This window comes from Sciurus carolinensis, chromosome 3, assembly GCF_902686445.1.
Source record: "Sciurus carolinensis chromosome 3, mSciCar1.2, whole genome shotgun sequence".
Lineage (NCBI taxonomy): Eukaryota > Metazoa > Chordata > Mammalia > Rodentia > Sciuridae > Sciurus > Sciurus carolinensis.
In genome coordinates, this window is record NC_062215.1 from 102,937,629 (window position 1) to 102,964,864 (window position 27,236).

At 38.1% G+C, this 27,236-nt stretch overlaps 1 protein-coding gene across 1 annotated transcript in view; it reads right to left on the bottom strand.

Annotated features, from left to right (window-relative positions):
• The window catches only part of Neb (nebulin), a 207,364-nt gene that overhangs the window by 141,230 nt on the left and 38,898 nt on the right, over positions 1 to 27,236 (bottom strand). The window contains 21 exon segments of the mRNA XM_047543863.1: positions 593 to 799; positions 918 to 1,229; positions 2,398 to 2,505; positions 3,489 to 3,593; positions 6,638 to 6,844; positions 7,968 to 8,279; positions 9,679 to 9,786; positions 9,937 to 10,041; positions 10,473 to 10,679; positions 11,090 to 11,401; positions 12,520 to 12,627; positions 13,904 to 14,008; positions 15,663 to 15,869; positions 16,808 to 17,119; positions 18,656 to 18,763; positions 19,437 to 19,541; positions 21,791 to 21,997; positions 22,082 to 22,393; positions 24,373 to 24,480; positions 24,565 to 24,669; positions 25,504 to 25,602. Of these exon segments, the coding sequence (XP_047399819.1) occupies positions 593 to 799; positions 918 to 1,229; positions 2,398 to 2,505; positions 3,489 to 3,593; positions 6,638 to 6,844; positions 7,968 to 8,279; positions 9,679 to 9,786; positions 9,937 to 10,041; positions 10,473 to 10,679; positions 11,090 to 11,401; positions 12,520 to 12,627; positions 13,904 to 14,008; positions 15,663 to 15,869; positions 16,808 to 17,119; positions 18,656 to 18,763; positions 19,437 to 19,541; positions 21,791 to 21,997; positions 22,082 to 22,393; positions 24,373 to 24,480; positions 24,565 to 24,669; positions 25,504 to 25,602 (3,759 nt within the window).

Below are 27,236 nucleotides of genomic sequence, written 5' to 3' on the forward strand. Positions count from 1 at the left end.
CAGGGTCTTGCTAAGTTGCTTAAAGACTTGCTCAATTGCTGAGGCTGGCCTCAAACCTGCAATCCTCCTGCCTCAGCCTCCCAAGTGACTGGGATTACAGGTGTGCACCACTGCACCTGGCTTTTACAAACTCAGAAAAATAGTATTTTCAATCATTTCCACTATCTACAATGAATTGAAAGTACTTTAAAAAAAAATAATTAGGGCTGGGGTTGTGGTTCAGTCTTAGAGCACTTGCCTGGAATGTGCCAGGTACTAGGTTTGATCCTTAGTACCACATAGAAATAAAATAAAGGTATTGTGTCCATCTACAACTAAAAATATATATTTTTAAAAACATATAAGTAGTTTCCCCAACTAATATGTATAACTATAGTGCTCTAATAAAAAAGTATAAATAATTTCTAACCCCACTGGAAGGGCAAGGGAAGAAAATATGAGATGGGTTTTAGAAAATGGTCCAGGCAATGCACCAGAACTACTTGGCACTTCCTAAACGCGGTGATCTGAGTTAACTTTCCCAAACAGGAACCAGAGCCAGTTAGCCTTTCCTCACGTGGGCGCTACGCAGCAGGGCAACTGTTCTCTCTACCTTGTTCATGGTGTGTGCATTCTGCTTGGCAAGCACCATGTCCATGGAATCAGTCAGCTTCTTAAACTGGAAGGTGCTAGGGTGCTGACGGTATTTCTGGTCACTGGCATACTCAGTTGCTTTCTTGGCTTTCTCTACTTCGAGGGAACCGGCTGGACTCCAGCCAAGCCCTTTGTACCATTCATTGTAGTCCTGCTTATATTCATTCTGTAAAGAGAAGAGGCAAACTCTGCTTTACCTTAATGACTTAGACACAAAAGTATGGCATTTAAGATTGTGATCTTCCTGCCCATCTAGGAATTCAACCATGGCCCAGGTGGCTTACATCACTCTGGATGTGATTCATGTTCCTGGTCAGCTCGATGTTCATTGCATCTGGAAGGAGGATGTACTTGTGGATCAGATGCTTGTAGTTAGTGTTGGTGATGTTGGCTTGGGCATCCTTGGCAGCTGTGACACTGAGCATGTCGGCAGGGGTGTGGTAGCTGGTCTTTGTCTTCTCATAGTTTTTCTTATACTCTCGATCAGATTGCATCTTCGCTACTTGCATGGAATGGACTAATTTGGGGTCATCTTCAAGACTGCGGAAACCAACCATTTTTCCCTTCTCCTTTTCATAATTGTACTTGTATTTATACTATGAAGAAAATATGAATGTGTATAAAGAGCAATTCTGTAGACTAAAAATCATTCTGATATCAATATTCTGTATATCATTTAAAATGATACTTATAGAGAACCCTAAAGTTCATAAAACACATTTTTAAACATTTTCTATATAACTCAATTCTCAAAACTATAGCTGGTAAGGTAGATAGCAAAGTTCTTATTACTGTCCCCATTTCATAGATGATTATGAGCTCAAACCAGAGAGGTGAGTGAGTTGTTGAGGTAGCTAAGGATTAGAGCTCAGATTTGGTGATGCTGCATCACACTGACTTATACACACACAGGGTTGGTATAAGAATAAGAAAGAATTCAGCAAATAAGAGAAAAACACAATGGTCTAAGCAGTTTAATACTGCCCTGGGAAACCAGTCGTCCAGTCATTTGCTGATAAGAATAGATTCAGTTATGAATTACACAGTATAATTTTAGAGTACCTTTATATTTTCAGAGTCCCACTTCTTTTGGCCCTCTAAACTAGCCTAACCAGGAAGAAATGTTACTATTTACCACCCTAAATTCTAGAGAGGGGAGATGGTAATACACAGAAAGAACTGTGTTTCATGGAGGAGATGTATTGACAGTGCTTGCTGGTACACCAGCTTTCTGGGGATTCAGGAGTCTTAATTCATAGTGTTTACTAATTTCTGGGGTGTAAACATTCCCAAGACAACTGATGTCAAGCTGCCAATGGTTTTAGCAACTGATTTGCAAAATTTCTGATTATTTAAAAAATAGGATGTCATGAGCTCAAATGATCTGCTCCCCAGCACGACTGCATGGGAGACAACCTGTCAACAATCAGTCATCCTAAGAGGCAGAAGGCGAGAACAACACAAGCCTTTACCGAGAAAACTTGGTGAAGGGATTTAGTTTCTACAAGTCATCGACTTACTAACAGATTTCAGTTTACCTAGATCTCCTGAGGCAGGGAGCCAAGATCTATGAGGGTCATAACACAGCATTCTGTCTTTCAGAAGGGCCAGAGAAAACATGTGAACAAGGCTAAGAGGCACACACAGAACACAGTGAAGCCACTGTTGGCAGGCACGCCTTTGTTTCTTATTTTACCCACGAGGTAGTTCCAGAATGCAGCCCTTAAATTTTGGTTGCCTGGAAGCCCCAGCACAGAGACTTACATCACTTGCAATATCTCGTGAAGCCTTTGCAGCTTTGATAGGAATTGCATCCGATCGGAGATCATAGCCTTTCTTTTTAGACTCTTCCAAGGAAAGTTTGTAGAGTTTCTGTAATAGGCAAAGACAATAGGGTTTTTTTTTTTTTTTTCTAAATAGGAAAGCCTGGATTTATTCTAGAAGAGTGAACTAGCTCTGTGGCAGCCTTTTAATCTGGGGCAGAAGGCTCTGTTGCTGGTTCAATGGTTGAATATTCTCATGAGTAATGTAGCTGTGTTTGAAAAAAAATAATAATTACAAATGCAAACATATTCTCAAGAAACCACCAGAAAAAAGTAAAAGGCCCTGGTCTCTATCAGGTTGTAAATATACAGAAAAGATATAAAAGCCAACAGTTTCTTATTGATGTATTTTATCTGATAAGAGTTAAAGGAAGACTACAAAACATCAAAAGAAATGTGCATCTTCATACATCAAAAGAAAACTTCACTGTTTTATAATTGACACTTTTATTTATACAATCATGTGGATTCTATAATTTTTAAAAAGTCAGCAATTCCAAATCTGTGGAATGTAACCAAAGGAAAAAAGATGGTAGGATTAGAGGATTTCCTTGCAATTATGGTTAGGATGAGAAAGGAAATGAAATAAAACATCAAGGCAGTTTCTAACAAGTGTTCCACATTCCTTAAAGAGCTTGCCCTAATTTCTTCAAAATGTCCATCTTCTATTTTCATTTAACCCTTCTTTTGGTCTTCATGGTGGAGGCGGCTTTTTAAAAATGAAGGCCTGGGACTTTTACTTTCTTTCCCCCGCAAGTCATCTCTTCCTGCCAAGTCTCTTAGTAAATGAGTGTCTGCTCCAAAACAAATTGCAGTTACCCTTTAAATTCCTAAGTGCTTATCCCAATTCCCATTGATGGGTCTACTCCATCCTTTAGCAGAGCAAGATTAGAAATGGAAGGACTCTTGTTGGTAGATTTCCACTACTGTTTTTTAAACATTCACTCACATAATTGAAAGAGTTCCTAATTAATTTGTTTTTGCTGGTTCAAACAGGTTGGAAGGAAAGATGACAACAGGAATTACACTTACATCACTCATATTAATTGCATTGGCCTTTGCCAATACAATCTGGGGGATATCAGGCATAATGTGCACTTTGGTCTTGTCAGCTTCCCATGCTTGTTTGTAGAGGTGCTAGAAAGAAAAGTACAAGATAGTATCTTAAAAGGAGTTCACTTAGCACACAAATATCACTGTACAGTATATTATATATCTATATTTTATGTTTTCTTAAACAAAAATTTTTAATGAAAAAGGGGTTTATTAAAAAAAATATAGTGGAGAAGATGTAACACAGAACGTGGAAGTATCCTCAATCCTTACAGCCCAGAGAGAGCATCTCCCTCCTAAAGTTTTCTCTGTATAATACAACTCGCAGTCCTTTCAAAATATAAGTCAAGTCATATAACACACAATGTTCCAAGCTTGCTTTTTTATATAATATATATTAGATGTCTCGGAACCTTTTTAAAGTAATTGACTTTATTCATTTAAGAAGCTGCATAGTATCCTATTAGGTAGTATAATCCAATTGATTTAGCCCATTCTTCATTGATGGATATTTAATTTGTGGTTTCTGGCTGGGGAGATAGCTCAGTTGGTAGAGTGCTTGCCTTGCAAGCACAAGGCCCTGGGTTCGATCCCCAGCACCAAAAAAAAAAAAAAAAAAAAAAGTCTTAATTTGTGGTTTCCAGTCTTTTTCTATCACAAGCAACAATGCCATGATATTCGGGGTGGGCCTGGAAAAACACAACACACTCAATCAGAGAAGGACTTGTTGCCTAGTTTTTGGCAAGACACCCTCTGGCTGTCAGCTCCTTCAGGGTTTGCAGCCTTACCCAAGAGCATGCCTTTCCCAGATGGCCACATCCAATTACTCATCCAAGGGCCATACAAAGGCCTGTTCATTTCAGGCCACTGCAGTGCCACTTCTAACAAGAGACACCTGAGAGCCAGTGGTGGCACCAGCCAAGGCTTTCTTGGGCCTACATTACAGTTCAACTTCTCTCTCCGCCCACTCCTCGCTCCCACAGGTACTGATCCCTAAAAAATGCCCCATTCCCTCAATTCCATCTCAACCTCTCCTTTCAGAAGCCCTAACTTGCAAAAACCATTATTATATACATGTATTATGTGTATTTTTTCACAGTATAAGGATTTATATAGGATAATGAACATCTTCATTTACATTTTAACAATTTTTGATTAAATTTTTACATTAATATAAAACCTCTTTCTGAAACGGTATATAACACAACTTTTTAATATTTATAAAGCTAGTAAGTTAAAAATACTCTTTAAGTCGGGCTTAATTAAAACAAAATAACTCTCAAACTAGGAGTTAGCAAGCTTTTTCTACAGAGGGACAGATGGTCAATATTTTCAGTTTTATGGGACATAAGATTTCAACTTTGGTATTATAGTGCAAATGCAGCCACATATAGACCACATATAGATGAATTACTGTGTTGTGATAAAACTTGATTACATCTGGGTAGAGGCTGAGTTGGGAGGATCACTTGAGCCACTTTGATACCAGCCTGGGCAACATAGCAAACCCATCTCAAAAACAAAAAAATCTTATGTACAAAAGCAACAGTTTTAAAACCCGTTTTAGATCAGAGTACCCAGTGGAATGTTCTGCAAAATGAAAATGTTCTGCACAGTCCAATATAGTAGCCTCAAACCAGATAAAGGTTTTGAGTACTTGAGTACATGGCTAATGTGAATAACAATTATTATCATTTAATTAATTTAAATATGTCATTACATACAGCTAGTGGTTACAGGATTAGACAGTGCAATTCTAGTGGAGAGAGTAATGGCTAGTTCTAGTCTATTCTAGTTTAAACCCAGCCATTGACTTCCTGTGTCTTCATTAGAAGGTCCTTGTCTCTCTGGGCTACACTTTCCTTAACACTGCAATGAGAAGATTCAATCTGATAATCACCAAGACTTCCCTCATGTCAGCATTTGTCATTTCTCTGATTCTCATTTTGGCATCCTTATCCTGAAATGTTCATTCTAACACTGAAAAAAATGAAAGTATCTAATATTTTTTAAAATGTACCTTCATGATAGTTTAGATTCTAAATTTTGAAAAGGAGCACTGAGGTTTGTGCCTCATTTAGGCAGGTCCCTTTCAAGGAGGTTGGTTGTCTTGAAAAATCTGTCTCCTGAAGAGATGCCAGAGGATTTACCCCAAGGTTGAGTGTATATAACACAGCTGTATTTCCAGTACAACCAGAATCATTATTTTCTCCAACGGTTTACTGTTAAGGTCCGAACACTTTTTCCTTTCTTTTGATAATCAAAAGCATTTTTAATTGTGATCCACACAATAAAACCAATGATGCTCTAATTATTTTATTAATTTTACCTTTAAACATAGATGTCTAAAGTTGATATGCTTGTTGGTTTTGATACCACCTTATAGCAAATAAGTATAAAAATATAGTAAATTTTTCTAAAAGTTATTTTATACAGTTGTTTCTGTTTTAATAAATGATATAAGCAAATAGTGGTATAGAAAACTTACTGCCATGACTGCCCAGAGATGGACCTAATTTTTTTTTTTTTTTTTTTTTTTTTTTGGTATTGGGGATGGTATTCAGGGGTGCTCTACCACTGAGTTACATCCTCAGCCTTTGTAAAATTTTATTTTGAGACAGCATCTCTCTAAGTTGCTGAGGTTGGCCTTGAACTTGCGATCCCCCTGCCTCAGCCTCCCAAGTATCTGGGACTGCCACCTGCACCCACACACCTGACTCAGGAGGTTCTGGGTCTCAGTGATAACCTAGGAGTTTACTTTGATCCCATCAAAGCAGCCAAAAAGCACAGCTGCAAACCGCAGCTGTTACCAGGTGCCCTGCTGGTTCAGTGCCATGAAATTCTACTCAACCTCACCTTACACAAAAAGGACTCATTTTCAAGATGTGTATATATATAAAAAAAAAGGATCTCTATTTGGCTTTTTACGTCAATGTGAAAACATTTGGGGGCCACTAAATTATTTGGAATAATTTCTATTTTCTTTTTTTATCTTCAAAACCCTTTTTCAAAGGAAAGTAAACCTCAAGGAGGATCCTTATTAACTGTGTTAGCAAAAACTATAGATTAAATGTAAGATATACCCAGATTTCTCTTTGATGCATATGAAACACTGTGTTATTACTTACTTCATTCATAATTTTTGCATTATTCTGGGCCAAAACCATGTTCATTGAGTCCATCAATGTGGAATACTTCAAAGTGTCTGGGTGCTGGCGGTACTTCTTTTCACTAATAATCTCCATGGCTCTCTTGTTTTTCTCAGCTTCCAGGGAGCCCAGAGGGAGCCATCCAATGCCCTTCATGAAGTCAGCATAGTCAGCTTTATACTGATTCTGCCCGAGAGGAAAAAAAAATTCAATGATGATAAGAAATCAGAACTTCCCTAGAACCATGAGTGTGTGTTTAATATTCCATAACTTCCACTTCAGTTTTTAACCAACAGTGTATTGAACCTTGACAATTTTTATCCCTTTTTATCTTTGTTTATATCTCCTTGCATGAGAAATTAAAAGTAAACAGAAATATCTTTGTGATTTCTCTTGACACTTTCATGAAGAAAGAGAACTCAGAAATACCAGATGAATTAATAGGCCAAGTGACTATTTTCTCCCTGAGAAAGTGACTATGTGACCGCCCTTACCAAGACTTCCAAGTTCCTTTGGTTAGTAGATGACTTTTGGAGGCCCCATTTCTCTCTTCATAAGTCTGGTCCAATTCCCTCAGACAAGCCAGAACCCTCACTGGTTCTTGATGCAAATTGTGTTCTTTTTCCCCTAACAACTGTACCATAATTGCTCTCATTCAGGCACTGATGTACCTCCCTGGCAATTAATAGCTCAGGTTTGCATCCTCAGAGAGAAATGTAGGCTTGGATTGATGCTGTCTGCTTTGGGTTGGTAATTTAAATTCATTTCTTCCAACCACCAAATAACCTCTTCAGCCAAATTCCTGACTCTGAATCCTCTCTGCATTCCCTATACTCATTCCAAAAGCAGCATCTGTCATCGCCTCCTCAATATATCATCAGCAAGATAGGCAACTGCAAAGATAGAAGTAATGGAACAAAAGCAAACTGGGAGCGAGGAGTTGGATTTATCACATTATCTGATTTCTTGCTTTCCTTTTTATTCCCCTATCTGGAGCCTTTAATGCATTTGATTCCCTTTGGTAGACTTCTTTTCCTTTAATACTTTCTTCCTGAAACCAAATCTTATTTGCTCTCGCTGAATTCACTATCTAACAACGTTCACAGCAACAATAGTAGAAAATAGGACGTTTCTAGAGTTAATCTCCATTTTAAAAAATAAATAGATTTAATCTAAGGTAACAAGTAAAACACCTCATCAAGAATTTGCACATGAATTTCAGGATTTGAAAATGTCATCACTGATGGTCACTGGTGATTTGCTTATTATCTAGGGTAAATGCTCTGTGAATGTCATGGCTTTCACATACATCACTCTGAATCTGCATCATATTCTTGGCCAATTCGAAGTTCATGGCATCTGGAAGCATGTTGTAGGTATGGATCACATTCCTGTAATTGGCATTTGTGGCCACTTCCTGAGACTTCTTGGCGGCCACCACACTGAGCATGTCTACTGGGGTGTGGAAGGATGTCTTGGATTTCTCATAGCCCTTCTTGTATTCCCGGTCTGACTGCATCTTGGCCACCTGCATGAAGTGCACCAACTTGGGGTCGTCTTCCAGGCTCCGGAAGCCAATGTGCTTCCCTTTGGCTTGTTCATAGGCTTGCTTGTATTTGTACTGTGGACAAAAAAGAAAGCATGACAATGAAAATGATGAAGGAAGGAGAACAAAGTATTCACAAGTCACAAGTTGTAGGTAAAGGTCAACCATAAAGAAGAATAATACTATGGCATTTGCAGATAAATGGATGGAATTGGAGAAATCATGCTAAGTGAAACAAGCCAATCCCAAAAAACCAAAGACTGAATGTTTTCCCTGATAAGTGGATGATGATATATAATGGGGTTTCGGGGGGGTGGGGGGTGAGAGAAGAATGGAAAAACTTTAGATTACTTAGAGGGAAATGAGAGGGAGGGGGCATGAAAAATGGTGAAATGAGATAGACATCATTAACTTATGTACATGTATGATTATGATTACATGAATGGTATGAATCTACATTGTGTACAACCATAGAAATGAAAAGATGTACCCTATTTGTGTACAATGAATCAAAATGCAGTCTGTAAAAAATAAAAAAAATAATAAAAAGAATTTTAGAGCTCCCCTAAAGTTAGTCAGGGAGTTAAGATTTTGTGCTTTGAATTTCATCTTAGACTTGAGTCCATGGAAAGAAAATAACCTCAGAGTTAATGAAAGAAATGCAAAAATAAGTTGGCTTAGGGTGATTAAGAAAGCAGCTCTCCTTGCCAAATGTCCAAGCACAGAAAGGTTGCAGGCATGAAACTTTGTGCTGCATCTTTAAAGTTCCAGAGAGCCTGGCCATGGGTCTCCTGGGTAAAATGTGTACACTGCATCTTTATATTTGCTTAGAGTTGTCTGTAAATGATTTGAACACTCTAAAAGAAAATTTTAAAAATAAGACCTGGCCACTTTGTACCTTAAAGAATGAATGAATAATTTGAGTGCTTAGACTTGGGGAAGGGAAGTGTTATGGTTTAGATATGAGGTGTCCCCCAAAAGCTCATGTATGAGACAATTTAAGAACTTTCAGAGGTGAAATGAGTAGATTATAAGAGTTGTAACCTAATCAGTGGATTAATCTACTGATATGGATTAACTGGATGGTAACTATTGGCAGGTAGGGTGTGGTTGGAGGAGGCAAATCACTGGGGATTTATATTTTGCCCCTGATATAGAGCACTCTGCTTCCTGTTGCCATGACCTGAGCTGCTTTCCTCCATTAGGCCCTTCCACCATGATGTTTTGCCTCACCTTGGCCCAGAGCTGTGGGATTGGTTCTCCATGGAAAAAGATTTCTGAAACCATAAGCCAAAATAAACTTTCCTCCTCTAATTGTTCTTGTTAGGTCTTTAGTCACAGGTGGGAACATGTGTTACTTGGGTTGGTGTGCCCATAAATCTAAACAGAGTTGCCCACAGCTCCTGAACACCCACAGGGGTGGCTCATTTCTCTCTTTCACTGGGCCCTCAGCAGGCCCAGAGGAAACACTTACATCACTGGCAATGTCTCTAGAAGCTTTTGCAGCCCTAATTGAGATGGCATCAGGCCTCAGGTCATATCCTTTCTTCTTTTCTTCTTCCCAGCCAGCTTTGTACAGTTTCTAAACAATGAAACAGAAAAATAACAGCATGTTGCTTGGGTTACAATGGAGATCCTGATTCCAAAGTGGCTGGCAGGTAAGAGTCACAGACATTCCATTAGAATTAGCTCCCTCCCACCCTCTCCCCCATTTTTTCATTGCTCTACTTACATCACTCATGGTGATTTGGTTTACTCTGGAGAGCAAAATGTCTGGAGTATCAGGCATGACATGAATGGTGGTCTTGTCTTTGTTCCATTTTTCAGTGTACAGCCTCTACAACAAGAAGGTCAGTGCATGATTTTATAGCAGGAGAAGCTTGTAATCATGCTAGCAAGAGAGTACATCTCCGTAGTAGAAGGGGTTAAATCTGATATCTGATATGGGTGAAATAGCAAGACAACTAAAGAAAATGGATATGCAATAAAAAATATAATCATCAAACCTTCTACTGGAGCAGTAAATGCCATCCTGCCCCCACCTCACAACTCTATGAACCTCTTTAGTTCTATTGCATCCATACATAGTGTCAAGAGATGGCCTGAGGTCAATAAGAAAGCTCTCTAGTCATGATGAAAGCTATGGAGTCCCCTGTCAGCACCATCTGGACCACCAGAAAGGTGAAGATGCTGAAACAGCTTACAGGGGCACAGTCAGCGGCAGGAGCTCCTGAGGGCTCCCTGGTTGGGCCAGCAGGTGGGTCTTACCTTATCCATAGTCAGTTTGTTGCTTTTGTTAAGGGCCTGTTCCATTGTGTCCATGGAATACGTGAACTTCAGCTTCTCAGGGTGCTGCCGATACTTCTTCTCACTAAGAATATCTCCAGCTCTCTTTGCTTTCTCTACCTCCAGGGAGTCTATGGGGACCCAGCCAATTCCTTTCATCCAATTAGTGAAGTCAGATTTGTATAGATTCTTTTCAACAAGAAAGAACATTTTTATTTCAGAAGAGTCAGGGCTTGCATTTCTTTGTCTATGTGACTTATTCATTATCAGGAAAAAAGATGAGGGAGGAGAGGGGAGGAAGAATGCCTGATTTTTACTCCCTATGGTCTTTCAGGGTAAAAAAAAAAAATTTTTTTTTTCACAAAACACATCATATGTTGGGCCAAACATCTAAACTTAGAAAAAGTATTATTTTTATATATTAGATATGTTGTTAAAACAACAAAGCTACATTTAGTTCAAATACAACTTCAAGTTCTGCAGGAGGTCCCTGGGGAACAGTGAGCTCAACCAGGCAGAGCAGCACGGAGTGTGTGACTTTCCTTCTTCCCTCCCATCTCTAGAAATGGGCGTTGGCTCTGCAGTCAGCAGGTACTTACGTCACTCTGGATCTGCATGGCATTCCTGGAGTGCTCCACATTCAAGGCATCAGGCAGGAGAGTGTAATTGTGGAAGGGTTGCCTGTAGTTGGCGTTGGTAGCCACCTCCTGGGATTTCTTTGCAGCTGTCACACTGAACATATCCAAAGGTGTGTGGTACCTGGTCTTGCTGGCTTCATAACCCTTTTTGTACTCACGATCTGACTGTATTTTGGCCACATTCATGTAGTGAACCAGTTTAGGATCATCTTGAAGACTGAGAAATCCAATTTGCTTGCCTTTAGCTTTCTCATAGGCCTCCTTATACTTGCACTGTTTGAAAGAGAAGAACAGAAAGAAGTTTGATAGAGTAGATGTCTGATAGAAACAGAATCTATGTAATAAACCAAAGCCAAATTAAATTTGAATCTAGGTAACATCTTAGTTTTTTTTTTTAAGGTGTTATTTAATTTTTTTAATTTTTAAAAATTTTTTAATTTACAGACTGTATTTTGATTCATTGTACACAAATGGGGCACATCATTTCATTTCTATGGTTGTGCACAATGTAGATTCATACCATTCATGTAATCATATTTGTACATAGGGTAATGTCTGTCTCATTCCACCATTTTTCATACCCCTCTCCCAGAAGAACAGAGGAACTTTTTAAAGTATTTTTAAAGAACTAGTAAAATATTTCTAGTGGATGGTTTTGGCACCTGTTCAGGGATAATTAAGAATAGAATACTTTGTTGTTTGTATTCAGATTGTTCACAGGTAGATTCTCTAAATATGCTTAAAGTTTCCTCAAAAGTTTATTAAATGCTTGATGTGTATTTTTTTTATCCTGTTTCTATTCATTTCCATTACCTTAAAGTAGTTGCATAATCATGAGTAAATTTCTGCAAAGCTCTAATAGAAATTATTCAATTTGAATTTTTATTCTATTGAGGCATTCTTAATGAATTCATTGAGAAAATATAACAATTTGTAAGAGTTATTAATTAATATATTATTGTTTAATTTATAATTCTTCCTGATTTTTATTTCACTTGGTTTTTTTCTTTGTGGATATTAAGAAATTAAAACAGCATATTCTTTTAAAATTTTTGGAATTTTTTTCAATTTAGTGATACTTTGGTAGGTGAGAAATTTTTTCTGGGAAAGACTCAAATTAAGAGGGGTTCTTATGGTCATAATATACTAATGAAAGCTTCAACTTTTTCACATTGTGAAAAAAATTTTTTTTCTCTGTAACAGTTATGTTGAATTTTTTAAGATATCTTATGGGAAGCAATGTAAAAGACATATCATTGACACTTAGGTTATTAGGAAATGTTTTTATATTATAATTTCTTTGCTTCCTTATATAGTTCATAGTTTCATCTGCAGTGTACAGATTTTAAAATACACACAGAGAGAGAGAACTATTTTCAAATTAGACTTACATCACTCGCAATATTCCGTGAACTCTTTGCAGCAACAATGGGAATAGCATCTGGTCTCAAATCATAGCCCTTAGCAAGGGTTTTCTTCCAGTCTGCTTTATAATGAGCCTTCAAAAATAGGAAAGATTATTTATTATTTGATATTATAAAAAGAGGAATGAAAGAGGATGCCAAAAATATTTCTTATAAAACATGTCATAACACATCTCTTTCTATGAAGAGAATTCAGTTAGGCTATTCATTCATGTTTTACATACATATTATATTCTTTTTTAAAATGTAAGTAAACTGTACATGCTATACTCTCAACTGACTAAAAAGTATACATGTTTGGGTAACAAAAGAACAAAATGATAATTCCTTGAATGTAGGATAACCAAAAAATTTCATTTAGTTTTTCATGATTCTTTGTATTTTCCATAATAATAATAAGTGTGTAATACTTTGGGTAAAGTTTTCATAATAAAGCACTTTACACTTATAGAAAAGCAAGAATGTTAAAATTTTAAAATTCAGACATAATACTAGCCAGCTTTTACTGGTCTTCATGCTTAAAAATTACTTATAAAATTAGGAAAAATTTTTCAAATGAACCAAAACTAGAAATTTATATTTGGAGACAAACCAAACAAACCAGAACCTAAAAATGGTAGGAATAATGACTAAGCCAACTTCTAAAGAAATGAACAGTTTTATCTGGGTTTGATTGTATTTTTACATCAGAATTTTCCAACATTCTTTTTCTAAAAAGAAAAGCCAGGCATAGTGGTGCACACCTATAATCCCAGCTACTTGAGAGATTGAGATAGGAGGATTATAACTTAGTGAGACCTTGTCTCAATACAAAATTAAAGGGCTGAGGATGTAGTTCAGTGGTCTAGTGCTTGCCTGGCCATGGGTTCAATTCCTAGTACCATAAAAAATACATGAAAAAGAAAACAATTCATATAGTGAATTTAAACATCATCAGCAATTATGTGTCTAGACTACCCAAGAGTCAGGCTAGTTATATTAAAAAAAAATTCTGAAGAAAAAATTGAACTCTTGGAAGTTTCAACAAATAATGAAAACAAAAGTTATACTAAGAATATTACCATTACTATTGACTATGCACTTCTATATTTTACAATCTTGCCTCATTTTGTTCCTTCCCCCCCTCCCCCCCCCGCCAAAATGGGACACGGGTTCCTAGACTGATTTTACCAACCACCAAAGAGTCACAGTCCATAGTTTTATGGTGGCCTTTAGTCTCATGTTGATTGATAAGGTTTCCACTTGGGGACTCAGTTTGCTCCTCTTGAACTACTTGGTGCAAAAATTACCCAGAACAGGAAGGAGAAGCCCATGTAATCGATCTTAAACTGGCACCAGTCCAAATACTCACATCACTCATGTTGAGGGCATTGACCTTGGCTTGAATAAACTGAGGCAATTCAGGGTCAATAGTGTACTTGTGCTTCAGTTTCTCCCCCTCCACCTTATAGTTCAACTGCAAACAAAGGAAGAAGTGTGCAAATGTCATCAGCTGACATGACGTGAGTTCATCAAGCACCCACTCCTTTGCAAAGAAAGGCTTTCATTCATGTTTTCCACATACACAGAAATGCCTATACCAAGGCAGGGAGGGGGCTTGGGTAGACATATTAGTGTTCTCATTCCACTGGACTGTAGCTAGGCAGGGTGATAGGCTCTGAGTTTAAAGTGCCAAGAAAGGCAGACCTGACCTCTTGAAGCTTACAGTCTATAGTAGAGGATATAGACAATAAACATGTGAACTATAAACTATAGCTAACATTTATGATGTGTTGTAAATAGAATAACTGCAGCAGAGGAACGAGGATAGCCATAAAGGCTCTCTGCAGTGGGGACATTTATACTCAGACTTGGAGAAAGGGCAGAAGAGCATTCGGGGTCCTTGGGTTGGAAATGGCTTAGCCACCTTGAAGATCTGAGAGCGGCATGAGACCTGGGACTGGAATGTACCCAGGGCAGCCAAGAGGGCTAGTCAGGTGGGAGCAGGCTGTGAAGCGGAGAGTCTTTTCAGTCAAGTTAATGAGTTTAGGTTTTAAGTCTCAAGGGGCGTTCCTAAGAGGTTTTACATATAAGACCTCTGGTCTTATGTCTTACAACCTCTGGCTGTTGTTTGAGACACCAGGCAGGGAGTCTAGACTACAGGTGACTGCAGTCATCCACATGAGAGATAAGGAAGCCAGATCTAGGTGGTGGCAGCTGAAACACAAGCATCCAGTGAGGTATTCAGGACCCTGACTTAGCAGGTATCCTAGATGTGGAGCTTCACCCAAGGAGGTCTTACAGGTGACCATGAAGTTTCTGGCTTGAGTAACCAGCAGACATTGATGGCATTTTTCAGGACAGGGAAGACTTAATATAGTGAGAGTACAGTTTTTCCAACTAACTAGAAAAACTCAATGAGAAGTGACACCATGCTCGGTACAAAAGAAATCAGAAACTCCACCAATTCATGACCACTGAAATGGAACTTGATCATTAAGCATCTGCAGTAATATGAGGGTAGGGACTACCCTAAGAAGTAAAGTCCACTAAAGTATTCCTCAGTTTCCAAAACCTATGACTAAGAACAAAATCATCTTTCTTTGCTTTTTACTTATCTCTCTCCTTCTGATGAAGGCATTTGAACAGAATTCTGAAATTACTAAATGATTCAAGTGCAAAGCATTAAAATTAACCTCTGGCTGAAAGAACAAGGGTCCTGGGCTCTGAAGTAAGACCCAGGATGCCTGCATATAAACTGCCTATCTCCTCCTTAGAGGTCTTATCCTAAGATTACCTATCAGAGTGTGGAGCTGTTATGCAAGGGATTAGGACATTATGCTTCTTTCCTGTGTACCTGGGTAGAACTGTTGCAAATCAAACAGTAGCAGATGATAATAGTAATAATATCATTTCACAAGTATTGGGTGATGGTCTGTTTATGAGTACCTCAGACTGTGTGCATTTGGAAAATAAATTTGGAACATACAGTTTTTCTCCTATCTCTTATACCACTGAAAGTAGTTTATTAGTTAACATAGATGCATCCTCATGTATTCAATTAAGGATGGTGAAGTGGTTGTCACAGGGAGTTATTCATAAACAAACCCCTTTGAAGAGAAGCATCTTACATCACTTAGCTGCTTTGTGTTCTGCTGAGCCAAAACCATGCCCATGGAATCAGGCACGCTCGTGAACTTGATGGTATCTGGGTGCTGTCGATACTTCCTCTCATTTAGTGCATCGCCTGCTTTCTTGGCCTTCTCAACCTCTAGAGAGCCAATAGGGATCCAGCCAATGCCCTTGAAGAAGTTGTTGTATTCATCTTTATATACATTCTGTAAAAGAGGAAGCTCATGTGAGGAGACATCGTAAAGAATATTCAAGGGATGTTTCTGAAAGCCGCATTTCTATCGAAGAGAAATAGACAGCAACTCTTTTCAGTATGCTAGTGTCTGACCATGTCTGTCACAAGGCTTGTTACCTGGAATGTGGTAACAAGAAAAGGCAGTTCTTTTGTTAGAGTGCATTATAATGAACCTGAAGGGAATCTAGGTCATATATTTCCATGGGTACTGCTAAAAAATTTTGTCTCTTTTGACAATAAATTGGACTTTCCTTTAGATTTCACTGAAGACTCCAAAACTTTTGAGTTTCATCCACACTGTCCACCTGAGCTATTCCTGATCTAGCTGGGTAGAGAGATTTTCATGTAACACCAATAAATGAATACCATTTCTTCCCTTTAAAGAGGACATTCTTACAGAAATCTGGCTTCTGCAGAAAGAAATGCCCTGAATGTTAAACACCTTCCTGGGAGGCTCTCCATGAATCATGCTGCAAGCACAAAGCCTTTCCAGTTCATTTTAGATGACTCATTACATGGATTTACATGGTTGACAGTGTGACCTTGTGTTAAAAAAAGAAAGAAACTTTCCTGAATTCAGAAACACTGAGAATTCTCCTATTTTGCATTATACAACTATCACCTTTGAAGCAGACCCACAGGAGCACCTTTGGCTGAGAATCAAGGTGGTAGTTAATGGAAGGTAGCTTTATCTTTCATCCATAAGTTAACAAAGACAGTGTCAATGATTATAAGCACAGAAAGCCAGCAAAAATATAACTTATCTATCATTCCGTTTTCAACAAATGTTGCTTATATTAAAGTGCATTTTTCAAATATCTTATTGCATCTGAAGACTAATAAAATGGAGAGAAATGATAATCCTTTAAGTACCAAGATTCCTGGGCCTGTTATGGTATACATACTTACATCACTCTGAATTTGATTTGCATTCCTAGTGTGCTCGAGACTCATGGCATCAGGTAGGTATGTGTAATGATGCAATGGCTGTTTATAGTTGACATTGGTTGCCACATCCTGGGCCATCTTTGCAGCTGTAATGCTAACCATGTCCCCAGGTGTGTGGTAGCTGGTTTTGGTATTCTCATAGTTCTTCTTATATTCACGATCAGACTGCAACTTTGCCACATTCATATAGTGGACCAGTTTGGGATCATCCTGGAGGCTTCTGAAGCCCACATGCTTTCCCTTTGACTTCTCATAAGCTTCTTTGTATTTGTACTGCAGAGGCAGAATTTGGTTAGCAAATTATTTGATAACAAATATTAGTCCTAAGCACTGCTAACGCAAGGTATGGCAATTACATTCACACACAGAGGCACTCAGAACATCTTGACTTTTTGGAATAGCAATCAAAAAATGCAAACCACACTCCACCCTCCTCAGAAATTTCAGATCTCTTTGGGAATTTCAAGAGAGTGTTATGATAAATTCAAGACTAGCTTTTTTCCACTGCTTTGACTTCTATAAGTGATCTGCATGTAGAACCATATTTAAAATCAACTCAGTTTCCACACCAAATATGAACATGTCACCTTCCAAATATAAAACCAATATATCTTGATTTCACAGGGATGTGAATCCTCCCAATCCAATACGTGAGTACTAGCTATGCAGGTAACTGGGCCTTCACCTACCCACTGATCACAGTCCCTTTCCAAACTCACAGCTGAAACAGGTGCAAATGAATTAAGGAGCTACCATAAGGGTGAAAACTGCTGTGGGTTTTTCTTATCAGTAAAAACCTATTTCAAAAAGCTAATCTGTTCAAGGTTTCTCACTGCTGGGGTCAGCAATGGGAGGTAGATTGAGCTATCCTGTAATAGGTCAATACCTCAATTTTTGTGTGAGGGAATTCAAATCCACTTAAACCCTGCAGACACTGAGCTCCTGTGGTGTAAGCACACATTCCTAAACAAGGGTTTAGCAGGTGCAAGGATTATCAAATGATTACTAGGCACGTAGTGAAAGCACTGGCCGTTGCCAAAAAAATAAGATATATGTTAAAATTTTGCTTTTGACTTAAACTAGGAACGTATTTCACAGCAATGTGCATTGTGTACAAAGTGCTGAAGATGTTTTCAGTACTGTTCTTATAGGGAAAGCTGTTGCATCCTTAAGCCCCCATCTCTTATGTGGGCTGTACACACGATTGGTTTCTTTCTTAAACCAAAACGGCAGTCCCTGGAATAGTGTGTGACAGTCAACTCTGCAGTACATGCATACTTTTTAAAAATTCTATTTTTCAAAGACGGGAATAAGTGTCTACTTTAAAAAAAAATACAGATGAAATGGGGCATCAATTTACCTGACTCAAAATTACATCCTAAAAAAGTGGGCTTTTTAAAAAAAATTGGTTTATAAAATATGTACATTTATATAATGTCCTTTCAATCTTTTTAATGCAATTATAATGCAGGCAGTCATTTGAATTTAACGTGTTAGTGTCACTCAGGGTGTTCCCAATGAAAATAAATGTGGGTTGTCAGGGAAATGTGTCAGCAAAGGTAATTTGGGCTATGAATCAAGGGAGAATGCCGCTGTCAGATCCATGACAGCTCTACCAAGTGGGGTCAACCGAAAAGAATCACAAAAATGTTGAAAAAGTGACAGGTTTTCAAAACAACCTTTTGTGGAGAATGCGAATGTCATTAATTCAACATATTGTTTTCGATGTGGTTTCCATTTAAACAAGCACACATTCGATTACTTTTTTAAAAGGCAATCCCTCAAATTTCACCTAAAATTTTTACTCACATCACTGGCAATGTTTCTTGATGACTTGGCTGCAGTGATGGGGATAGCGTCACCCAGGACATTGTTGCCCTTGGCTATTAAATCATGCCAGTCCCGTTTGTAACAGACCTGGGACAGAAAAGGAAAAAAGGATGTCAGCATACTGTGCATTAAACAATGGGGGTTGTTTTGTTCTTTTCCAGAAGTAAGCTAAAGGAATCCCCTCTTGCACACAGGAGCAAAATGTCACATTTGTGTCTAGCATGAAATTCCTGGATTCTGCACACTTTATTCGCCCAAATCTTGTTTTGGCACAAACCAAAGAGAGATACTGAAAGGATGGAGAGTCAGGGGAGAGTAATGTAGGGTCTGCAAATCCTGGTAGGTAAGGATCATCACTAGGAAATGAAGCAATTCAGTCTTATGAAAGGAAGGTCAAGAGAAGACCAAGTGATCAGCTTTAGAAATTATAGGGTTATTGTGAAAAAAATAGTGATTGCGTTTATTTTCAATTTCATGGAGAATAATAACTTCCCCCATAAACAAAACTAGGAAAACTAAGTAGAAACTTTAGGGAAATAGATGGCGGGGATACTCTACATAAGGAAGAAAGCTATGTCTGGTAGAGTTTTCCTACCTCACGAAGGACCAACTCAAGAGGCAAAGAACATCACCAGGGGGTATTCTCCACTGGGGACCATGTGGGAAACTGAGCTAGATAATTGTCAAGTCATTCTCTTATTCTAAAATTCTATTGCTTTATTTTCAGCTCTGGGTTTCACACTCCAAAGATGCTACTTACATCACTGATATTGTAAGCATTGCACTTAGCCTGGATGAACTGTGGAAGATCAGGGCTCATAGTATACTTATGTTTCACATCTTCTCCTTTAGCTTTGTATAAGATCTGCAATGTACAGACACGAAAATAAAAAGCATTACACATCATGCAAAAAGGAAGGCCCATCAAGTGCACCCTTAAAAGAGTTAATCCTAACACAATCCTATTTTTATTGTTAAAAATCATCAAAGGCATTTTTTTATTTAAAAAAAATAAGTATCTTATTATCTTCAGGAAGACTCAATAATTCTTTACATTAAAAGAGAAAAAAAAAAAACCTTTAAGAAAACAGAAATCTTTGTCTGCCAGAGATGATAGAAAATCAATTCAAACATGTAAACCTCACATAACGGAATTCACCAAAGCCAAATAACTTTATTTTTTGCCAGTATGGAGTTAATAGCTCTAAAAGTTTTGTTAGTTTTTTGGTTTTTACTATTTTTAGGGTGTTTTCATTCCTAGAGTGGAAACAGCAGTTAGCCAAGTCTTTTATTTCTGTTAAAAATCTTTCCTACCCTATCAGTAAAAGCATACAATATATTTTTCATAATGTGCAGGTGCTTATACACAAACCTGGCACTCTCAAAAGTGTTACCATTTTACATTTATCCTATTTTGTCATTGTAAAAATTACAGACACTTTTCACGAAAAACATAGAAGTATATGACATTGAGATCTTATTGAATCCTCTTGGTAAGAGGGAATAAATGAATAGCTTAATTCCTAAAACTAAAATAGAGCCAGAATGATAAGTAGATTTTGTCTCTCAGCTGTCATTTTTCATTATACCCCCACTTCCCAGGGCTGACTATGTGAAATATCTTACACAGACTGTGTGTATGTACCACAAGTAAAATAATATATGATTGTTATTCAAATTAATCCCCAAATACCAAATCATTTATTTTAAGAACCCAAGAATCATCTTCAATTTCTCACTGCTTTTAGGAACAATATTTAAACATTCACAAAATTCCATGATTCTACCTTCTAAACATTTCCTTCACTGCCATGGCTACTGCCTTAGTTTTTCAATGAAGTCTTCCCTTTGATTTCTGGAACAGACTTCCAATTCAAATTCCTGCCTCGGATCTCTCATCTCTCCCTTACAGTCTCCACACAGTTTTTTTTTTTTTTTTTTTTTCCCTCTGACTGGAGTTTTATATTTTATTCATGACCTGATGATGGAACTCCATGGATTAAAAATCTTTAACATCTTCCTCATACCCCATAGTTTTCAGACCCTACACATGAGCATACAGGAGACTGGTCATGAGGCTGCAGTCCTGAGCTCTTTCCTGTCCTGGATGCCCTCCTTCCTTCCTGTCTTTGCAGTGCTTCTTTTGTCAGGAGTGTGCCTATTCCACACGTGTTGGGAAATCTCTGGTAGGCAGTCACCCCCCACTTCCCTTGTTTGTACTTCACATCTGCTGCTCCCACAGTTTTCATCTCCAAATGGCAACACTGCTTCTCTCCATGCTTTTTTCTTATGTTCTTGTCTTATATTCTTGCTAAATCCTTTTTTTTTTTTGGCCGTACTGGGGATGGAACCAGGGCCTCATGCAGGTGAGGCATGCACTCTACTGCTATGCTACATTCCCAACCCTGGTTCATTCCTGTATCTCACTAATCCTCATCTATTTTATCTTAATGCCACTAGAACATAACATAATTTCTGGCATATAGTAGGTGTTCAAAAATATTCATTAAATGAATTAACGAGTGAATGCTTTGATATTCTTTTAACCCTTCTATATGCCAAACTTTTCCTTAGAGATTTTAACCTTTGCTAGGTCATATATATTACTCACAGACAGGCAAACAACACTAATCTCCACCAAGACATGTGATCCTTTTAATATGCTAAATTCTGAGAAGTAAAACATATATTCATTTGTATTATTTCCCCATATTCATGTTTTATATATGAAAAATTAATATGAACAACTTAATATAGAATTAAACTCAATGAATTTTTGTCACATTAAAGTGTCTTTAATTTAAGCTTTATTCTATGTGTGTGTGCATATGCACAGTATTAGAATTTTTTGCACCATATCCAATGTATCCAATAACAAGGTCTTTTCAAGGTGGTTGAAAAGTAAGAGTTTAAAGGAAGGTAAAAAAAATGATTTTAAGGAAGAAAAAAAATTTTAATGTCTGACCTAAAAATAACCATAATTTTATTGTTAAATTAAATACACAATAAATTTAAAATGAAAGGATATTGGTGCAGAGGAATAAAAGCACTAGATTGATAGTTATCTTTTTACAAACCTTCCCTCCACACCATCTGCCCTCTGTCTGTACTCACATCGCTGACTTGCTGTGTGTTCTGCTTTGCCTGGACCATAACTGGGGAGTCCACGATGCTGGTAAACTTGAGGGTGTCGGGATGTTGCCTGTACTTCTTTTCATTCAGGGCATCTCCAGCCTTCTTCACTTTTTCTAAGTCCAGACTGCCAATAGGTATCCAGCCTATGCCTTTCATCCAGGTGTTGTAGTCCTCCTTGTAGGTGTTCTACAGCACAGGAGAAGAGGGCAGTGAGGATCCCCGCAGGCCGGAACTGAAGGGGGATTTCCTGCGGGAGCACCTGTCACTTACGTCACTCTGTATCTGCATCATGTTTTTGGACAACTCCAGGTCCATGGCGTCGGGCAGGTAGGTGTAATGATGGAGAGAATGCTTATAGTTGACATTGCTGATGACATCCTGAGCTTTCTTGGCGGCCACAACATTGAACATATCGTGAGGCGTGTTGTATTTAGTCTTTGTCTTTTCGTAGTCTTTTTTATATTCCCGGTCTGACTGTATCTTAGCCACATTCATATAATGAACCAGTTTAGGATCATCTTGGAGACTTTGGAAGCCAACCATTTTCCCTTTAGCTTTTTCATAATCTTTTTTGTACTGAACCTATTGGACACAAAGGAGGGCATATTTGAAAAGATTTTACTGGACAACGAGGCCATGATTCAAAGTAATTAAGCTTTCCAGAAATTACTGTTCTTTGATAAACAATTAGCTATTCAGTGTACATAGTCAACCCTCAGGAGAATCAGTTCCAGGATCATCCCCATCCTACTGCAGATGCCAAAATCAAGTCCCTTTTGTACTTGCATACAATCTATGAACACCCTCGTTTATACTTTAAATCATCTCTAGATTATTTAAAATAACTAATACAATGTAAATGCTATGTAAATAGCATTTATTTGGGAAATAATGATAAGAAAAAAGTCTTTACATGTTTAATAGAGATGTAATTTCCCTCCACACACCAGGGATTGAACCCAGAGGCAATCTACCACTGAGATACATCTCCAGCTCTTTTATTTTTTTATTTTGAGATAGAGTCTTACTAAGTTGCCAGGTTGGCCTTGAACTTGCAGTCCTCCTGCCTCAGCCTCCAAAGTAGCAAGGATTCCAGGTGTGTGCCACCATGTCTATCTTTTTAAAAATAATTTTTATCCAAAGTTGGTTGAGTCTGTGGATGTGGAGTCCAAAGAGATGAAGGGCTAACTGTACTTTGAAATGTAGGCTGGTACTATAAAAATGTTTAGAACCCATTTGGGTATCCATAGTTACTTCTGCCCACCCAAGGAGGTTGGGATGGGGATGCTCCCATATTTCATATCAGTGACAAGTCTCTATATTGTTTCTTTCCATTTAGACACCAGGAGAGAAGAATGAAAAGATAAATATCTCACTATCTCTACCAAATGGGTTAGAGTCCCAAGTTGCTGGCTATTTGATTAGTCATAGAATTTTAGTAGTAGAATTTTGATGCTCAGTTACTCAAAGGGAGATCTAGAGTGAGCCGGTAGTGGTGAACATTAAGGGGTTCTGAATAATAAAGGGAGTTGAACTGAGTGTCTTGGGGAGAGTTGGAGAGGACCCTGAGGAGCAGAGGCAGAGGTGAGGAAATGTCTGTGGTACAGAAGGGCACAGGGTGGTGGAGGAAAACACCCACAGAGAGTTAGTGGGACATTCTGGGTGGTGACAAGGACATTGTTGTTTAATTGTAAAGTATCTACATTGGTGAAATGTCAATCTCCAGTTGTGTCTGGTTGCATATAGTTAGTTGTGCTTGGAATTTTCAAGGAAATCAAAAACAAAGGGCTGTTCCATTTCTGAGTCATGCAGAGCAGAATCTACCAGAGGTGAGCCCAGGTGCGCTCAAGCAAAACCAGCCTGTGCTATCCCGGAGCCAGAGGTGATGGCAAAAGCAAAAACCTCCGTGTTTGTAGAATTCATTGGGTTGGGGGATTCCTCTTCTATAGGACAACAAGTGGGGGCCTTGAGCCAAATTTATTTAAATCTCAAAGAGCAAAGTGACTTCAGTTCATATCTGGGAAATAAAATTATTATTATTATTTTGCCGGTACTAGGGATTGAACCCAGGTCCTTGTGGATGCTAAGCACATGTTCTGCTACTAAGTTACACCCTCAGCTCCTTAAAATTCTTTCCTTTTATGGAAACTAATGACACCTAGGGGGTATGAAACTTGAGGCTAATTCACCAGTCTCTAGACGTAATGAAGGAAAAGGATTTGAGGAAAAGAGGGCAATCAAGGAAATTAAAGTTTTAAGATAAAATTTTACCATCAGGAGACTGCGATGACATAAATGGTAAATTGCTTCTTCCTTTCCATAAGAGAGGCAATGCGAATTTGTGCAGAAATGTAGATAAGGATCTTAAAAGAAGAGCCCTGATGAGAACTCATCAGAAGGTTACCCCAATCCTGTCCTCCAAGAAAATTCATATCTGAACTTTCTTTCCTGAGCAGTTTTCAGCCGGACTTGCTTCCAGCCGCCAGGCCACCTGTCAGGCCCCCGACAGCCCCCCGCAGCCAAAGGTTTATAGTTACACACGTGACCACAGATGGACTTACGTCACTCGCTGCCTGCCTGGCTGCTTTGGCAGCTTTGATGGGAATGGCATCCGTTCTCAGGTCATACCCCTTCTTGCTCAAGTCTTTCAAGTCAGCTTTATACATGTTCTGGAAACAAAAATGCCATTTGAGTTTCACCCCAAGTTCACATTATCAGAGGCTGGACACACGTCAGCCTGTCTATACACACACCTCGCTGATATTATAGGCGTTCACTTTAGCCTGAATGAACTGCGGCAGGTCAGCTGGCAGGTTGTATTTGTGCAGAACTTCCTCTCCTTTGGCTTTGTAAGCAATCTAGAAGGAAAAAAGTAGAGAAATAAATTCAATAAAGGAGAGAGAAGCATTTAAGACCATGGGAAGATAATTTCAGAGGGATCACTTTACACAGAGGTGGTATTAGGAAAGACTCTCTGTACTATCCATATTCATCTGCCCTTATCCCTAGGCATTCAAGGTCAATTGCAAAGGGTCCCATCTCAGTGCTGGTTCAGTCTTGGCAAAGATCCCTTGGTATGGATTAGGAATCTCAGGACCTAGGTAGAGGGGCACCTGGTGGAACTTAGCCAGGAAGGTGACCTGATGAAAATGTTAACTGCAGACGCTTTTCTGCACACAGGAAAGGCTAACAGGGTGGAATACAACGACCACTTATATGGGTGACTAAAGGGACTTAGAGGTGGTTTTGACTTTTGTTCTAAATCTGACTGAAAACATACCTCTTCCGTTTTTGTTTTGTTTTTTTTTTTTTTTTTTTTTTTTTTTTTGTGGTGCTGGGGATCAAACCCAGGGCCTTGTACTTGCGAGAACGAGCACTCTACCAACTGAGCTATCTCCCCAGCCCATACCTCTTCCATTTGATGTAGTGCCTATATTCATTTTTTCTGTTCATTAAGAGAAGTCCCTCATACCTTTTCCTTAGAGTAATGCCAAGTGTTGAAAGAACAGTCATGTATAGTACTATATACATAATACCCTGAAGATCTGAATGAGGTATGATTTATTAATGAACAGCTGGAAAATTATGCAGTTTCTCATGTAAGTGAGGCACTGTGTATTTCAGTACATTTGAAATACAAACACATTTGTATTAGTTAACAGTTATTAAAATATTGGTAAATAAACACTTACATCACTCCTCTGGGCCTGGTTTATTTTAGACTGTACTATAATTGGAGCATCTTCAATTGAGGTAAACTTGAGTGTATCTGGATGTTGGCGATATTTTTTCTGTTTGGTAAATCAAAAAGATAAAATTGTGTTACTTTCACAGAAGATTAACATATCAAAATCTTTGAACTTTATTTTGGAGAGACAGGGAGTACAGATGTAAAAATGCTTAAGTCTTGATTGGTTTGGACAAAAAATGAATACAATACAAAAGTCGATATTTTTTAAAAATCATTTTCATTATGGGTGGTTTGAGAGAATACACCAATATGACTTTCAGGAACTAAACTTAAACCCTCAATTTCTTGCTTCTGACCAAAAAAAGGTACTCTGAGCTATGCAGGGTTCAGAAACATCACAGAATTTTCTAAAGGATTAACAGAAAAGTAAGCAAGGAGATTTGGGTTTCTTTGCCAGACACTATCAAGTTCTTAGGAATGTCACTCATTTGGGGTTACTAATGAGACAGAGCAGACAAACTTTTCTGTGGTTTGCATATAGGTTATCACTAAAAGGCTGAAGAGGAGAAGCGGGACTTTAGGAAGGTCACCCAAATGGGAACTGGCGACTTCCAGCCACCCTTATTCATATATTCTTCTCTATTTTCCAAGTCCTCATGATGTTCATTCCACATTTTTTCAACTTCGGATTTCTGAAAAACCACCAACCCGGAAAAGCTTTTTCTGAAAATTCCAAGTAGGCAAAGTTGTTTTCACCAAAGTCAAACAAAAGCTCAATATAACAAGGAGAATAAAAACTTGAGCCTGAAGGACAACTGTCACTCAGCACCTCTGTGCTTTATGAAGTTTGCCCTCCCTAATGACACATCCACCTGACACAGTGGAAGTTTTTGGTTTTAACAAAGAAGGGACAAATAACCAGATTGCTTTAAGAGCCTGAGCTTGAAGACTGTTCCTTCTTAGACCGAAAAATAATTTACATGCTACTTCAGAGCCATCAAGAATACAACAAGGGGTAAAATTCTTCAAAGAAAATTTATGTACCAGTTCCTGTACTCAAAACTGTCCCAAACTGGAAACAATCTACACATCCACCATCTGGTAAAGAACTCATCAACATGTGGTATCTCCACACAAAGGAATACTACTTAATTAAGAAAAAGGACTGAATTTTAAGTACAGACAAATGTGAATAACCACAAAACCATCAGGAGAAGCAGAAGAATTCATATTCAAAAGAAATTTTAAGAATAGTTAAAACTTTAGAGACAAAGCAGCTCAATTATTACCAAAAAAAAAATTTAGAATGGTTAAAAATATGGGTCTAAAGATAGGTACAGGATTCCTTGAGGAAAATTTTTTATAGTATTGGTAGCATTGAAAATTATTTTGTGGTGATGACTGCACAGTTACATGAATTTATAAAGACTTTTCAAGGGCTGAGGCTGTAGCTCAGTGGCAGAGCACTTGCCTAGCATGTGTGAGGCACTGGGTTAGATCCTCTGCACCACATAAAAATAAACAAATAAAACAAAGGCATTCTGTCCATATTACAACTACAAAATATGTTTTTAAACTTGTCAATGTACATGCTTAAAATAAGTGATTTTGTGGTATGCAAATTATACCTCAATAAAATTATTAGAAGTATCCCTATCATAAATAGTTAGCATGCATGATTTTGGTAATGTAAAGGAGTGTGCTTATCTATCTGAATAACTCATGCATGTGGTA